Genomic DNA, 16,299 nt, shown 5'->3' on the forward strand with positions numbered 1-16,299 from the left:
GCTTCCTCCTCGAACCATTTCCTCCACTACGATTTTTCGTTTTCTCCAAGGGGTAGTATTAGTGCTACAAGTTTGCTGTAGTATAGTGGTAGATCATCCGCGATTCTTCGAATTCTTGCGCCGTACTCTGTTCCACGTTGAAACTCTCCTCGATCTCGTCTATTTTATGAGCTTTCATTTTGTTCTGCTTTCTAATGGTTTTTATAGTATCGCAAGGCTCTTTATAGTTTTCAAAGTTTTTCTTTCTTCGAGTAGGGACAGCATTAGCGTTAGTGGTAGTAGTTGACGTAGAATTCCTGCGTCATACACCTCATCTGTCTTCATCTATTTCCTGAGTTTTAATTTTCTTCTTCTTTCTAGTGATTTTCTTACTATTTGGCCGTTTTTCGGTCATTCGAATTCTTGCACCATTTCTAACTTTCCATTTTGTTCCTCTTTCTAATGGTTTTCTTAATATTGGATGGTTTTCCGTCGTTTCCCGATTTTTCCCTTCCTCCAAGCAGGGCTAACAACAGTAATCGACATATGTACTGATAGATCATTCACGATTCTTGCAATTCTCCTCCCGTCCATCTTGTTCCTTCAAACTTATCCTTTTTTTCTGAGTTTTAGTTTTCTGTTCTTCCATCTGATGGTTTTTCTGCGTTTTTCTTTCCGGCCGGTTTTTCATCCCTTTTTCTTTCCGTTCAACGTAATATCGACGTGGTTGCCAGGTTCTCTGTGTCTCATTTTCACTCGGAGCTAATGTTTTCTTGGTTCGAGAAAAAGTAATATCGCTGGGAGAAAAGTATTTCCAACGCTGAAAGTATTTCTTTGCCTCCCCGATCCCATCCCACTTTAATCCCAACGCTCCTCTCGCTACTTTTCCTTTTATTTATGTATTTGCTCGACCTATTTCTTCACTTTCCGCCAGTAACCGTATCTCGATCCGACTAAGGCAGGCATTTTTCTCCCCTGCGTATTTGCTTTGCCCTTAAGCATTCTCGATTAGAAACTTCGGCTCTTTTCTCATCTTTTCTTCGTTTCTTATTTTCTCGTTATTTTATCAAAATAGTTTTGGTATTCTTCGAGCGAATTTGTTAGATCGCAACATACAAAGATGTCAATTTTTTCACTCGAAATAAATATCTTATTACGTTTCATTGAAATAATAATTTAACGAAATATCGTTAATTTTTTAAGGCCGTCAATTTCCTAAAGATACTTTTGTTCTAAACTTTATCGAATCTCCGTAGATATACAGTTCCTTTCTTGAATACTAGATGTTATTAAAAAATCGTTAGCAACTTGTTACGACCTTTGAAATTACAATTTCGTTTAGAATCTCAAAGCATATGAAGAAAACCTCCTAATACAGCTACGATTTTGTCTCGTCCGTATCATTTTCATCTCATCGTTCGTCTTTCGGTATTTGCACTATTGAATTTTCCATTGTATTTATCCCACGTGTTTGGTAAATAATTCCACAAACTAGATTCGGATGCTTGGCATACTCCTTTGAATTTCTCATAATCGACTCGTCCACTTCTCATCGTAGCTTCTCACATCGACTGGTTTCTCAGTGAGAAGTTTTAGCTGAACGATTTTTTATTTAAATTTCTCATTAAATTTCTCTTATCCATAACTGTACGCTTACGAACGTACGCGTTTCTCGATGCAATGCAAATTAAGAATCTGGAACGATCAAACGTGCATCTCATACGTTACATCGTAATGCACCCTCTTTTTCTCAATTTTTCCTCTTCCGCGTTCTCTTCATCCTTGCAAAGGCAACGCACAGAGGGATGAGGTCACTGGGTGGTTGTACAAGCAGAGGCTCGTGCTAATAACGTTTCTGTACGACACGGGGGATGCTATCCCGGATGCCGCATTCTCGTCGACTCTTTGCCCGTTTTCTTCGCGAAACGAGAAGGCCCCGATCGCCAGCAACCCCCTTTGTTTGGCCGCCTCCACTGGCTCGGTCTTTTCTACGCCGTGAACTATTGCCGAGGATTGCGATCACGTCGCCCCTATTTGCCCAGGAATGTAATGATTCCACGTTGCTTTTATTCCGCCAAAGAAATGGCGTATATTCAACCACCATTCGCGTAGCTTCCATTGCTGCAATTTTAATTCTTTCTCGCTTTACGTGGAAAGACAGACAATTGATGTTCCATTTCATTCATTTCCTTACAATTTAATCTTCTGTACTATGAATTAATTTTAGTACGTCAACAGGTGAAAATGTAATAAAATTGGCTCTTTTGACATCTTTTTATTTAGACATAATATGATCGAGATTCTCAAATAGCGGAATTGAAAATAATACTTTTCATTATGAAATATTAATTGGAACGTAGGATATCCTTTTTGCGTTATAACTTAGAGTAGCTGTTTTTTTAGTATCGTTGCTATTGTTGTCAGCGTTAATTTTGTGACGTGGCAAAATTTTAAAGGATTGTCATGACTAATTATCTCGTAAATTTTCAAACTACAATTTTTCAATTTTAAACAGCAAATATTAAGAAGTCCTTTCCGTCGTTTTATTGTTTCGTAAATTTCTATTTCATTCTCGACTGTGCGAATAATTCTATGCCACACTGTACATTATTCATTACTGAATTATGAACAGCTTTTGAAATGACCACACAGAATCCAATAGATAAACTGAAAAAGGCTATTGTTTCATTCGCTGTTGATTATTCAGGGGTTGTTTTAAGGTTCTCCATCTATCTATATCGTACAATGATTGTTACCAAGAAACAAAGGGAAAATTTACGAAAGAAGAAATAAAAGATAGAGTAGCTTAGTAAGATTCTATACGAACAGACGAGGACGAAGGATAATACGAGGATCTGGAAGAAAACGTTCTTTTATTCCATATTGATAATCTAGGAATAGTTTCGAAATTATTTTTCATTTAGATACGTATTGATGAAGGAAAAGGAGAAAAACAAGGAATGTCACAAAATGGTTTTATTGGGAAAATTAATTTTGAATATTGTAGTCCACCAGAAGAGGAATAAGATTCAGTGAATTCGACTGCACTGTTCATAAAATGAAGTTTATATACTTACTGTTTTGTTCGAGTACAGAGTGAACATTTCCTGTTTTTAACCAGTACCTATACCAAATTTTTAATGCTGTCTTATGCAGAAATTTCGAAGCATCATAATCGTTGTAATTTGATAGTTGTGCAATTCTCATAAACGAAATATGTCGCAGTTATAAAACGGAAAATCACGAAAAGTCGACATTCCTCGATTTTCCCTTGCTCCTCGTACAGAGTTAGGCAGACAAATAAATGGACAGGCAGTAAGAATAGATATCAATGAAAATATCAATTTCAATTAATTATTATAATATTTAGTAATATATAACAAATAAAACATAAATAAAATTACGTATGTAAAATACATATAATAAATTCAAAGCGTCGCACAACGTTGAAGATTGATTCTATTTACTTGCATTCATTCGGAATTCTAATTTGTTCTAACTGCATTCGAATCACAGGCGAATAATTAAGCGAAAGAAGAAAGAAAAAAAGAGAAAAATCTCGCGAATTAATCAACGAGCTGGCGTCGACCCCATTCGGGCGCAGCATCGCAGAAACGTTCGCATTGAAATTGCCGCGTTTTCGCGATGCACCCGCTGCGCGAGCGAATTGCGAAACGATCCGGCGACACAATGCCGGCGCCGATGTGCGCGACATATGGACACGATGCACCCGTAAACTACGGCGAATCGTTTAAATTCCCGTAATCCCTTTGTCGAGGGCCACAGCATCGCAGAATTTCTAATCCATCTCCAGCGGTACAATGGCCACGATCGATTCCTCTTTCTTTCTTTCTTTTTTCCTCTCTTTTTCGTTTATCGCCTGCCGACAAGAACAAAGAAAGGAGAAGGAAAGAATCGTTTCGAGGTATTGCGTTTCGAAAAATCAAAGATAAGAAACAATTCGTTGCCCTAGTTCGTGACTGTGTTAACTTCATTTCTAAAAAAGAATCCAATTCACTGATCCACATATATATTATCTCATATTATAAAAAATACATGTAGGGAAGAGTCGTACAATAATTAATTAACTGCACTATAGATAGAGAATTAGATGAATGTTATAATTCTGAGCAACAATCTATCTTGGCTAAATAGTAAGTCAGACCTCATCTACCAAGTATCTCGATCTCAAAATATCTGTTTTTGAGTGTCTTTTTTTTGTCGTTCTATCCTGCTCTAAAATATCGATCAAACACTGTCTCCCCTATTTGGTCCCGAAGGAAAGAATAAAACGGATTCGTGCTTAAAAAAGAAGAGATCGCCTCGACAGAACCGATAATTGGGATCCCGGATCGCGGCTTCTTCCGGTGTTCTTAACGCGATATTCCAGCCGGGCGGGGAAAAACGAGCAAGAAAAATACGAGGTGAACCTTGGAGAGGAGCGGTGGTTTCTCTCATCGAAGAGGACTTAGAGTATTTGTTGTCGACGACAGACGAGGAAGAAAACGAGAAAGGGCGGAATGGCAGGGGGTTGGGGTAGTGGAAGAAAGTCGAGGACCAATTAATTCGTGGCTGCGGCTTGATTTAGCAAATCGTTGCTAATTGGTTGGATTGCGGTGCCTCGCGAAACTTTATGGCGAGCCAAGACAAAAGCCATATCGATAGAGACCGAAATCCCCCCGCTAATAATCTCTAATTCTCTGGACAACTTCGGACAAAAGGAATGCCGGGGTGACTCTACTCCAACTTTCGATAAATTCGTTTACGATATTACGATACCAATCATATTTTAATTTATCCCCTCGTATTCCTCGTTTCTCTTTCTTTTGCGCAAAAATGTGTTGATATTTAACCCTTTAAAAAGAAAAAATACGGATATTTTGATGGAGAACGTTTCGCTTCTAGGAAGTAAAAATTCAGATCTTTTTCAGGAGAGATAGTTTCGAAGGAAGTTTGCTACGAACTCAGGAACAAAGTAGTTTCGTACGAATTTTGAAGAATGATTATTTACCCCTTGTTGCTTAATGTCGCTACGTTCCTTGACCCATTATATTTTAAAAATTATTTCTTGTTCGAACAAAATGGAAGAACATTGGCATGCGTGTTCTCGTTTCAATTTTACGTTCGACATCTTTTCGAAATGTTACGAAATTAGAAAATATTTTTCGTTTGTTTAAACGAGAGAAAAATTGACGTAGAAGAATTCGCGTCAAATTCACGATCCACAGATCGCAGCTAATATTCATGTTCAAGTATACTTGATAAATTTTCAAACTCGATTTTCTCGAAAACTAAACTTTAAATGAACAAATTTTATTCCACATTTCGTTCTTATTTTTCCATAAAGAATCGCCCCGTACCCATCTGTGCATGTTATTCGACCACACCCTGTATATTCCAATATTTTCTCCAAGTAGCGATTATGCTTACGATAACCGATATTAATTATCCTCCGCAGCAAATCGTACGAACGATCCACGGGCTAGAATCGAAGAATCGACCGCTTTATGCTCGCGGAATCAACTGTTTATTTATTCGCGATATACGTGAACGAGTATGCGCGAGATACGGAGCGAGTGATCGACGTGAAACGAGTTCATTCATACTGGCCACGATGAATGGGAATGAAATACGCAACGGGACACGACACCGTATTGTTCCTCTTGGATTTTCTTCTCTTCCATTTTTTCTGCTTCTTCCTTCTCGGCCAGAATTATTCGCAAAGATAAGAAGCGGCACAGTGGACGATTCATTTGGGGTCTGTCAATAACGCGCGATATCATCGAACGCATCTTGACCTCGATTTCGTTCCAAACAAAGGTCGTTCTCCGCGATTAAATACCAATTAAATCCTCCTCGATCAATGAAAAATACGAGCGCATATTTCTGCGCTCGATTTTCATTTTTAACACAGTCATACCGTTTTTATAGTCAATCTTTTGTTTGATAATTTTAATTCGGCGAGGGAGAGGGGATGGATCGAATGAAAGAGTAGCGCGATACTTTAACGAATCGACGAATGGAAATGAGAGCCGATGGTTAATTGGTATAATTGCTTGCCGGAGGAAGCTCGGTTTACGCGCCGTATAATAAATTTCAAAATATCGCCACGGTGATACGAATTAACTCGTGTGGACCGAGAATCAAATTAATTGCCGGATTCGAGCGGTCTCGTTGACATTTTCGCGCGCCAAACTGATGATCTTCGAATGCAACACTTTTCTCGCGTATCGCTTTTCGACGAGGTTAATTCCAATTTGAATTTGTACATCGTATAATTAAGTACAGCGAGTAACTTTGATATTCGAATACCGCACAGTTTTTATTATCTCATATTGTAATTTCGTTCATGATCAGCAAAATTGTTTCAATCCATTTACGCAATGAGTTACATCAACTGTAGTTCAATTTATCTTGTTAGAATAATTTATTGGAGCTTTTAGCGACCAGTATTTTTTATTTATACCGAAAATGTAAACTTTTAGCGGTTACACTGGCCACGCGTAAGCAGCTAAATTTATTTAGTTAAAATAATTTAATAGCACAAGGTAGTAAAGTGTAATTGTTAAATTTATTTATTTCACTTAGAAATTCATGCTTCTAGCAATCATACTGCCGCCCATAAGTATTAATACCTATGCTGTGCCTAATCAGAAGTCGAATGCTTTCTGTTACTTTTGTGATCTACTTTTATTTTATTTTATAATTTTATTTTATAACTACGAATTTTTGAGAAAAATTCATATTTCTATAGATATAATTCTAACGTTTTTTTGTGAATTCATTTACATGCATTTGGATACATCGTTTGATAAGATAGTGTCGTGAAACTATTGCTATTTGTGGATCTATGGATCGTTTGTTGGAGTAGGTTAACGTTCGCGTCCTACTTTACAGAGAATGTAACAGAAACTTTGTGATGATACTTTAAAACAAACGAAAAATGGAACATCTCGACGAGAAGGTTCTTAAAGTAGGTCCTTGGGGCAAGTTGAGATTATTCTCCCTCAACACGGAATCCTGCACGAAATCGATGGTTCAAACATGACTGTAAATTTATACCGAAACTGTACATTTGTATCAAAGCAAAAAGAAAAGAGATGCAAAATTTTAATGAAAGATTTTATAAAATCCAACCGCGTTATAGTTTACTCGTCGAAAGCGATGATCAAAGAAATCACAAGTGAAGAAAATTAATCAAATACCCATATCATATTCGAAACTCGTACAAGTAGATACGTCGAATAAATCGAATTCGATCCACTGCAGTCGAAACGATCGAAGAAATCACAGAAGTCGAGAGATTCGAAATCGCGCTCTATTCTATTAATTTTAGCAGATCACACTGTTTGTAAGTCGTAAGTTAACGAACAAAAATATTTCCCTTGTTTCTTCTTTCTATTTACTTCAACTTTTCTATTCCGTTAAAATTCCCTCGATGATAAATCTATACGAGATGTAAATCGCTTCGACGATTTTGTACAGAGAAATAAAGAGGTGACTCATGAATGGAGGGTTAATCGCGTATTAGCAAAATCGTGGAAGTGGATATCAAATAAATCGAATTCGGCTCAATCGAGCGCAGAAAAGGTGTTCGACTTTCCATTTTCGTCGCTGAGGAACAGCTCGATGGGCGAAGCGAGGGGCGCAGAGGGGAAGGGTGGTTTTGATCGTCGATAGGAGGCACGGTCGCGGCTGGCTGATTGTCGAAGGGGGTGAGAAGAGAGAGGCTAAGACAGGAAGAAGCGGGACGGGGCCAATCAGAGCGGGGACTTTGAGGGTGTCGTTGCCTGGCAACGAAACACACCCCAACACCCGAGGGGAGAAAACCCCGAGGGGTATCATCCAGCGATACAGTCGACGCCGAAAGTTATCGCACCCCTGAGAGACGCCCCCTTTAACGTCGCCATCGAATTACGCCCTCGACGTCCGGACACTTGCGGGTTGTTGCGTTCGTGCCAGCCAAAAGGGATCGATGGAGACGTCGAGGACACGCTTCCACCTCGAATTCGTTCGAAAATGGTCGTTCGTTAAGCCGGAATTTTCGATAGGATAGTCGATATCGGCTGGAATTGCTTACGGAGGCATATACCGAGAAATTATTAATTATTTACACTATACATGGTATCGTCTCGTTTATGCCAAAGCCATGAACGTGTAAATTTCCGCTTAAAGAAATAGATTTTGAATATCCTTTTCTTGTTCTTATTGTTAGCTATTTGTTCATAACTATAGGATGTTAGCTATAAATGTACTAACGTTTGAATAAAGTTCGAGAAAATTGTTGACAAATTTGTTTTATAGATTACTTTACTATGTGAGTAATTGGCATTTTGTGTTTGTCCTGTAGATTTCTTTTTCTACGAAATAAATATTTGTATTTGTACGTAAGTGGTTCTCCAAGGTAGAATTACTTATTCATATTGGTATTTAACTTTTGGAGCGAATCATTTATGAAAATGGAACTGTATTTTAAAGGATTATAAAAGTAGGTGTTATAACATACGTACATGAATTATTAATTATTTACACTACGGTGTACGTATTATAGTTTGATTTTATTGTATTAATTTTTTAAATCTCCTTTTTGTTCAACAAATATTTTTATCTTCATAGGTCGTTCTGTATATCACGTTGAAACTTAGGATTTTCTCTTTCTTATACAGATATTGAATACTGACGGAGACATCGCGTCGAGAAAATTTATATTATATGAATTATTGTTTAATTTTGTTGTATCAATTTTTGAAACCTTCCTTTTGTTCGTCAAATATTTTCATCTTCATTGATCGTTTTGTATATCATGTTGAAACTTAGGATTTTCTCCTTCATATACGGATATTGAATATTGAATATTGGTGGAGACATCGCTTCGAGGAAATGGTTCGACGTGAAATTCGTTAGAAGACGATAGTTTCGTAATTAAAATGTGTATTTTTTAAATTTTATGTATTTAATATGGAAACGATACACTTTTTACATTTCATTCTAAATATTTGTTATTTTAAATCTCCAAGAAGAATTTTCGTGAGAAGCGATAAGATAAAATCAGATACTTTATGATCGTCCTAAATTAATAAATAATCTTATCACACAATGTTACAAAACGTCTATGTAGAAACTCACGAAGAATCATTAAAATAATGTCGATTAATATTCATAATAGTACCACCTCCAAAACAGAATCTTCGTATCCTATCGATATTGGTTCAACCATCCACAAATACAATCTTAAAATACAGTCTAAAGACAATCTAAAATATATTATGCACACGAAATATCGATATAAAAATAAAATCTGTCTGTATAAAGACGATGTCAACGAACACAAAAATAACGTCGAACGTACCACCCCATCTACATCGGTAGAAATTTATCCACCTGCTGCTCGAATCTTATCAACGTCAAATATCATCCATCACAGTACCGCGTCCTCAATCACGAAATGGCTTCACCTCGCATTCCTCCTCGTCAAACATCATGTCAAATATCATTCATCAAACTACCCCATCTGCATCGAGAAATGGATTTACCTCTCGAAAATCTTCGAATAGCCTGTGAAGGACCTCTGCCAGTGATCTTCGTGCGCGTTCGTCGAAATCCGCTTACGAATAAACATCCATTTCATTGGCTTTTCACTGTCATTTCACCATCATTTCTATTTTTCTGACTCGAAGCAAACCGAGGCACGCGAAAGGATTAAAACCGCCCCTTCTCCATCTTCTTCGGCCCCATCTGTGCGTTTCCTTCGAGTAGCTTGGCCCCTTTTGTCGACATCCAGCGAGAGGGTGGATTAAACCACCCCTATTGATCCCGCTCAATGGATTCCCTGCCCTTTCACCTGCCACCGATCCCGCTGTTTTGACATTCCTCTCGCTCGTCTCCTCGTCTCGTTTTCACAGGCATTAATAGAACAGAACGAGCGAAAACGAGAGGAAAGATGATCTCTCTCTCTCTCTCTTTCTGTCTGTATTGCGGAGAAGAGATCCTTTTCAACGGCGAGGAACTTCCTAAATAAGCGTAATCCTTTTCAGTTAGTCGAGCGCGCCCCTTAGAAATCGCTCGCATCGAGGATGCGCCCGGGGATCATGCGAATTCGATGAAAGATTCCTGTCCCTTTTTCGACGTTTCGCCCCTTGGCCTCGTTTTTATTTTCTTTCTTCTTCTTCTTCTTCTTCTTCTTTCTACTCTCTGTAATTTTTTTTTTTTTTTTTTTTTTTTTGTTCTTTGTGATCTGAAAATGAATCGGCGGATTTTTGCTTATTTCTTATTCGGCTTCCTCATTGTGTATAAATGGCGCGGGACTTGGAATGTATAAGGGAAGGGGTTGAAGAGGGCTGAGATATAACGGATATAGATTCGAGAGCTACTTTTTATTATACGAGATTAGGAAATTTCTTGAGAATGTGATATTTTTTATTGCAGCTGCCTTTTCTGCTCTTTGCGATCCACGAACGAATCGGCGGATTCGGCGCTTATTTCGCATTCGGCTTTTTTTATTGTGCACAGGATCTCGCAATGTATTACTACGAACGACCGGGAAGAAATATTCCAAGTTTTCAAGAAATCTTCAGGGAAAAATTCGTAATTTCTCTAATAATCTTTGCGTAGGATTTCTTTCCATAAAAATTTTAATATACAAGGAAAGATATGAGAGAAAGGGTTGAAGAAGATTGAGATGTAGCGCATATAGATTTCAAATTGGCAAGCTTTTCCAATGGAATGACATTTGTTGTTATATAGTGTTTCATTGTATTTTATTATACTTCGCATCTTTGTTTATCTTTGTATTTTTATCGTATATAAATAAACAAATTCAAAGTGTATAAGAAGACGCAGGGAAGATTACATTAAGGAAGATATAGATTTTTTTAATTTTAGTAAAGGATCGGTAAATTCTTTAATAAACGAAGCGAAACAAAGCTTCTAGAAATGGAAAGAAAATTTATATATAATTTGTATTTTTTTGTATTGTCACATTTTTGGGCGCAAGAGGTGGAAGAAAGATTTTTATTCGAAAAAATAAAATTAGAAAATTTCTTATGTTTCATTGGTATTACGATTCTACGTTACTGGAAGGTTTTGAGTTAATAACACGAGTTCCTCGGTTGATAGCGAATAAATTGTAAAAAGTGTGGTTGCAGAAGAAAGATACTTACCGAAGAAAAGAATTATTGACATACCTTTTCTCTCGTCAAAGAATCTCAAGCATAATTTCTTGAACTGAACGACGGTAAAGCACAGATTTAAATATTTTTATCAAGCGGAATTTGTTTCAGGGGACTGCAAATCAACGACGTCGCACGAAAACAATGGAGAAGACCTTGCTGAAAGCTCGAATACAAAATGTACGGACTATTGCGAAGACTACGACGAGGAGGAAGATTTCGAGGATTCGTATGAAAAATCGTGAGAATTACTCCGACTTCGTAATCAAATTGTTCAATTCATTTTCGTTCATATAAATGTATATTATCGTTTTAGAAAGAAGATAAAGATATCAAAAATATTCTACGGTACGCGAACGCACAAGCAAATCGAACAGGTTGTAAGGGAATTAAGGAAAACTTCGTACAGACACAAAAAGTAAGAAGAAGTTCTTCAGTGGCTTACATTGGAAGGAAATTTCTAATTTGATTGCTCTTTCTTTTTCTTCTTTTTTCAGAATGACTATTTTGAGCAGTAGAGAGCACACTTGCATCCAAGAGACTACGAAAAATAAAACTGAGCTCTGCAACGACCTGTTGGACACCCAAAATGTTTGTTTTCACTCAGATCCCGAAAATTAATCGACTTTCTGATTGTCCGTGAAATTTTTCGAAACTGCTCCTCCCAACGCTTTGACTCTATTCTAATTTTGTAAAAAGAATCTTCGTAAACAAATTCCAAGTTCTAATTTTCGAAGAAATGTTCCAATGTTTCGAGAAAAGGAAATCTTCGTGGAGAAATTCCTAAATTGCAAAGTTTCCAAAATTTCTTCGATAATCTTCCCAAACAATTGCCTTGCGTAAAAATGTTCTCCAGACGAATTTCTACATTTTGTTCCCAACTTCGAAGCCGAGTTTTCCAATATAGTTAAAAATCCAAAAAATTCTTGTAGCACAAAGGCTGTCCGTTTTACAACGAATCTAACAAAAAGATCATTGCAACGTTTCGCGGGGCGAAAAGTCGAGGTTTGGACGATATATGGGACATCGAAGACTTGGTAGCCATCGGAAAAAACGAAGGACTGTGCCCATATTTTGCTGCCAGAAGTTTGATGGAACACGCGGACATTATTTTCTGCCCTTATAACTACATCGTCGATCCCGATATTCGTGAAAGCGTGAGTCCGTTTATTATAATAATACGTAGAAAATATTCTACTGAAGTTTCATAGAATATCTTATAATTGATTCAGATGCAACTCGATGTGGCCGGCCATGTGATTATTTTGGACGAAGCTCATAATATAGAAGACATCTGCAGAGAAGTTGCAAGCGTTAGTTTTCGCGAGGATCACCTTACAGCCGTTGCGACTGAATGTGAATCTCTTATGAAGCAAAGAGCTGCAGATTCCGAGATTTATGGAACTCTTCAAACGTATTCCCTCAAGCTGATGAATTTTCTGAAAACCACGGTCGTCGATAAAGTCGTAAGCCTTTTGTTAATTACTCAAGAAATTATTTATACAATAAAATTACACGATCGCTTGATTATGATATCAAAATACGTATGGTATATCTGGCACTTCAATCCAGTTTTCAATTCAAGATATTATACCTTGTTATGTATTTTATCATGGTATCTAATTAATTTAATTGAAATTCCACAATTATTTAGTATTTAGTTCATTTTTAGTTAATCTAATTTCAAATTATTTAATACTAGAGAAATCTAATCTATTAATTCTTTTACCACATTCATTTTAACCCGATTATGTCATTGTTATAAAATTGTAAAACTATTGTTTCGAACAGTTAAATATTTTCTAAAGATCTTCCTCTAAAATTGCAATATAGTAGATTCTGTTAACAGGGCTACAACAGCGACAATCTTTCAAGTCCGTACTGGACCGGTGCAGAGCTGTTAGAATTATTTAACATGAACGGTTTAAACGAAGCTATGTATACTAGTTTCCTGGGAGCGTGCAACGCAGCAATTGCAGATTCAAATAGAGCGAAAGAGGAGAGGAGAATATTTCAGAAAGTGTTACAGCCGGTCATTTCACCCACCACCAAGAAATTAATTGAACAACTAATGTTCACTATACGGATGATCACTTCTAGCGAATACATGAACGACTTTAGGGCCTGTATAACAGAAACCACAGTAAAGGATTTCAAATACGTAAGTGTAAAATTGAAAATTGAAAATTGAAGAGAATTAAACAAATTTACAAGGCACATATAAATAATTTTTCCAAGTTATGAATGGAAAAAATAATTTGAAATAGAAGAATTCTCTAAGACGATTATTTTAAAAAATTTTGCAATCACCAATGATATTATATTTAGGATTTAGGAATCATTGGAAAGTTATTTTTTCAAATGTTGAATAAAAAGATGATAAGTTTACTTTTTTAAGATCTACAAATTCTTTATATTCTCCTATTTTGAAATATTTCAGATCCAATTGACTTAATAGAATTTGAAATCTCTGTTCCCCTAAAAAAGATTGTATTTAAAAGGAATTTCACAGAATTTCTGATTTCTTCCCAAAATCGCAGGCCACTGAGAATACATGGTTGTCTTCGAAAGTGTGTACACAGCGTGTACGAACCTTGAAACTACTGTGCATGAATCCGGGTGTGACTTTTGCACCGCTTGCTCGACAAGCGCGCTCTATAATCCTCGCGTCCGGTACCCTGAGTCCGACTGCATCGTTCCAAAGCGAATTGGGAACGTCATTTGCACACGTGCTCAACACCGGCCACGTGATACCCAAGGAACAAGTTTACGCAATCTGCATACCTCAAGGACCGAATGAAGTTAAACTAAGGGCGAATTATCAATCTGTGAACAGCTGGGCTTTTCAAGTATGTTATGCATATATATTTCCTTCTTTATAATTTTAATAACAAAATTACACATTTTCTCTTGAGAATAGTTTAACGTATTCACTATTGCATACTAAAATTCGATCTTTCAAGTATTATGTCACTTTCTTTACAATTTTATTTAATTTTTGATAAAATTTCTGATTTCCTGATATCTGATATATGATCTTTTTCCAGGATGAACTAGGTGCTGTATTGTTGGATGTTTGTGAATCAGTGCCACATGGAATCCTTTGCTTCTTCTCATCCTATAATGTGATGCACACACAAATGCAGAGGTGGATAAATAATTCCATTTGGACGAAAATCACCAGTGTGAAGCAAATCTTTATAGAACCACGCCATGGTGGTGATCTTAAAGATATCATGTATGAATATCGTCAAGTGATAGAGCAAACATCTGATAAACAAAGAGGAAAAATCACTGGAGCTTTATTTCTGGCTGTCTTCAGAGGAAAAGTAGCAGAAGGAATTGATTTCAAGGATAATGAAGCACGTTGTGTAATTACTGTAAGTTTCTACCACTTAAATCACTTTAATAGAATTGAAAAGAGAAAATCACGAACAAATTTACAATATTGTTGTTTAGGTTGGAATACCATATGCAGTAAGGAAAGATCCTGTGATTGATATGAAATTGAGTTATAATGATATGAACGTTAAGAGAGGATTATTGAAGGGTTCAGAGTGGTACAGTATACAGGCTTTTAGGGCATTGAATCAAGCTTTAGGTCGTTGCTTGAGACATATAAACGATTGGGGAGCTGTATTGCTAGTCGATGAAAGGTTGTTGATAATTTAGCAGAATATAAATGAAAAGTTTTTGTTAGAAGTATGATTGATTCGTTCATTCTTTAGGTTTCTGATGCATGAAAATAAGGAAAATCTCCCAAAATGGGTCAAAACGATGGTAAATTTTTTAGCATTTTAACTTAGCATTGCTTTAATTGCTTTAATAGTTTCATTAATGATTTATTTTCAGTGGGTTAATCAAAATGGATATAACTTGAGAGAGAATCTTAAAGACTTTGTATCAAAACAAAAGGCAAGAGAAGAAAAACAATTAGGAATTACGAACAGTTAACGAAACTGGTTAAATTAAGGAATATGATGATATTTAGTAAGATTATGTACGTGTTACAAATTGTGATGACATTTAAAAAGCATATACATATATTCGATTTAAAAACTGTATTTGTAAACGAAATGCACATTTTGTTGATATATCACATGATATACTAACTTTTACCATGAATGACATAATCTTAGATTTTATATACATCACAAACATTTGTTTTTTTTTTCTTAATACATAAAAGGAAGACAATTTTGTTATTCATCTTAAATAGATCACAAACATTAGTTCCAACAAATGCTTTTTTTCTACAGATTGAGCGTATCTCTTTTTTGTATCATTCTTAGATGTTTCTTCTTAATCTTCTTTAATTTTGCAGTATTTGTAATCTATAAATAAACGTTATATTTAATCGTAATTTTACATTTTTTTAAATTATTAATTTAATTTTATACTGGAACAATTTTAATTATTAACAATGACACTTACAACTTGTACAATTTCACCCTTCTTCTCATTCTCCTTTGTGCGTTTTAGATTAGCCCTCCTTCTCTCTTTCTTCGCCTCCTTTTCTGCTTGTTTTTCTGCCTTTATCGCTCTTGACATTTCTTTAACGTGTTTTAAATCATCCCTCAATTTTTGTTTCTTGTCAAAGGACAATCGTATGCCACGTGTTTTCACGATAGATGAAAACCTGTTTATAAAACAAACACAGCCCTTAAGGTTAACCTCAACAAAATCAAATATATTTTTCTTCTTTATTCTACGAACCTCTTCTTTTGTTCCTTCCATATCCTACCAGACTTTGGTTTACCTTTTGGAATTTGTTGCTCGAATGATTTCTCTTTCTTAGCTTTTACTTTTTTCGTATTATTGGCAATAATTATATTATTTGTGTCTGCAATATCAGACAATTTGTCACTCAATATTTCCTCTGCTGTGGTTACTTTTTCGTCAGTCGTCATTTTTCATTAACGATTTTTATTTCAATAACAGTATTATAAATAAATATTGCTTTTTTTACCAGTAAACAATTAGAATAGGTTATGTACCCACGTGGTTACGAACACCATATTGAAAATGGTCCTGATAAGTTAGAGACATCTGTCAACATATGCTGGAAATTTCTACCCAAAATAAATTCGTGACTTATTTTGACTTCAACAGGTACTGCCAATGGTTACCCTAGTACCATTTTATTCAGTTT

The 16,299-nt window shown here is 36.0% G+C and overlaps 2 protein-coding genes across 2 annotated transcripts in view; one reads left to right on the forward strand and one right to left on the reverse strand.

Moving 5' to 3' along the window:
* The window catches only part of LOC100642492 (Fanconi anemia group J protein homolog), an 86,502-nt gene extending 71,254 nt beyond the window's left edge, over positions 1-15,248 (forward strand). Inside the window, exons 5-15 of the mRNA XM_012311107.3 lie at positions 11,259-11,388; positions 11,464-11,565; positions 11,645-11,738; positions 12,080-12,304; positions 12,380-12,613; positions 12,997-13,308; positions 13,688-13,996; positions 14,195-14,527; positions 14,607-14,803; positions 14,876-14,927; positions 15,000-15,248. Coding sequence (XP_012166497.2) covers positions 11,259-11,388; positions 11,464-11,565; positions 11,645-11,738; positions 12,080-12,304; positions 12,380-12,613; positions 12,997-13,308; positions 13,688-13,996; positions 14,195-14,527; positions 14,607-14,803; positions 14,876-14,927; positions 15,000-15,101 — 2,090 coding nt within the window. The 3' untranslated portion in view covers positions 15,102-15,248. The remainder of the gene's footprint in view (positions 1-11,258; positions 11,389-11,463; positions 11,566-11,644; positions 11,739-12,079; positions 12,305-12,379; positions 12,614-12,996; positions 13,309-13,687; positions 13,997-14,194; positions 14,528-14,606; positions 14,804-14,875; positions 14,928-14,999) is intronic.
* LOC100642608 (coiled-coil domain-containing protein 86) lies at positions 15,194-16,179 on the reverse strand. Its single transcript, XM_003397235.4, has 3 exons — positions 15,864-16,179; positions 15,582-15,786; positions 15,194-15,481 (listed from the first exon to the last, which is right to left on the reverse strand). The coding sequence occupies exons 1-3, from the start codon at positions 16,055-16,057 to the stop codon at positions 15,401-15,403; spliced, it is 480 nt and encodes a 159-aa protein (XP_003397283.1). The 5' UTR covers positions 16,058-16,179; the 3' UTR covers positions 15,194-15,400.
* Positions 16,180-16,299: the final 120 nt, after the last annotated feature.

This window comes from Bombus terrestris, chromosome 8 (genome assembly GCF_910591885.1).
Source record: "Bombus terrestris chromosome 8, iyBomTerr1.2, whole genome shotgun sequence".
In the NCBI taxonomy this organism is placed as follows: domain Eukaryota; kingdom Metazoa; phylum Arthropoda; class Insecta; order Hymenoptera; family Apidae; genus Bombus; species Bombus terrestris.

Bases quoted from the DNA above. Each gene is read 5' to 3' on its own strand.
- LOC100642608 (XM_003397235.4), bottom strand. From the start codon at position 16,057: ATGACGACTGACGAAAAAGTAACCACAGCAGAGGAAATATTGAGTGAC. The intron at 15,787-15,863 runs GTTCGTAGAATA...TTTTATAAACAG, and splicing joins TGGAAGGAACAAAAGAAGAG to GTTTTCATCTATCGTGAAAA. The intron at 15,482-15,581 runs GTAAGTGTCATT...GTTTATTTATAG, and splicing joins AGGGTGAAATTGTACAAGTT to ATTACAAATACTGCAAAATT.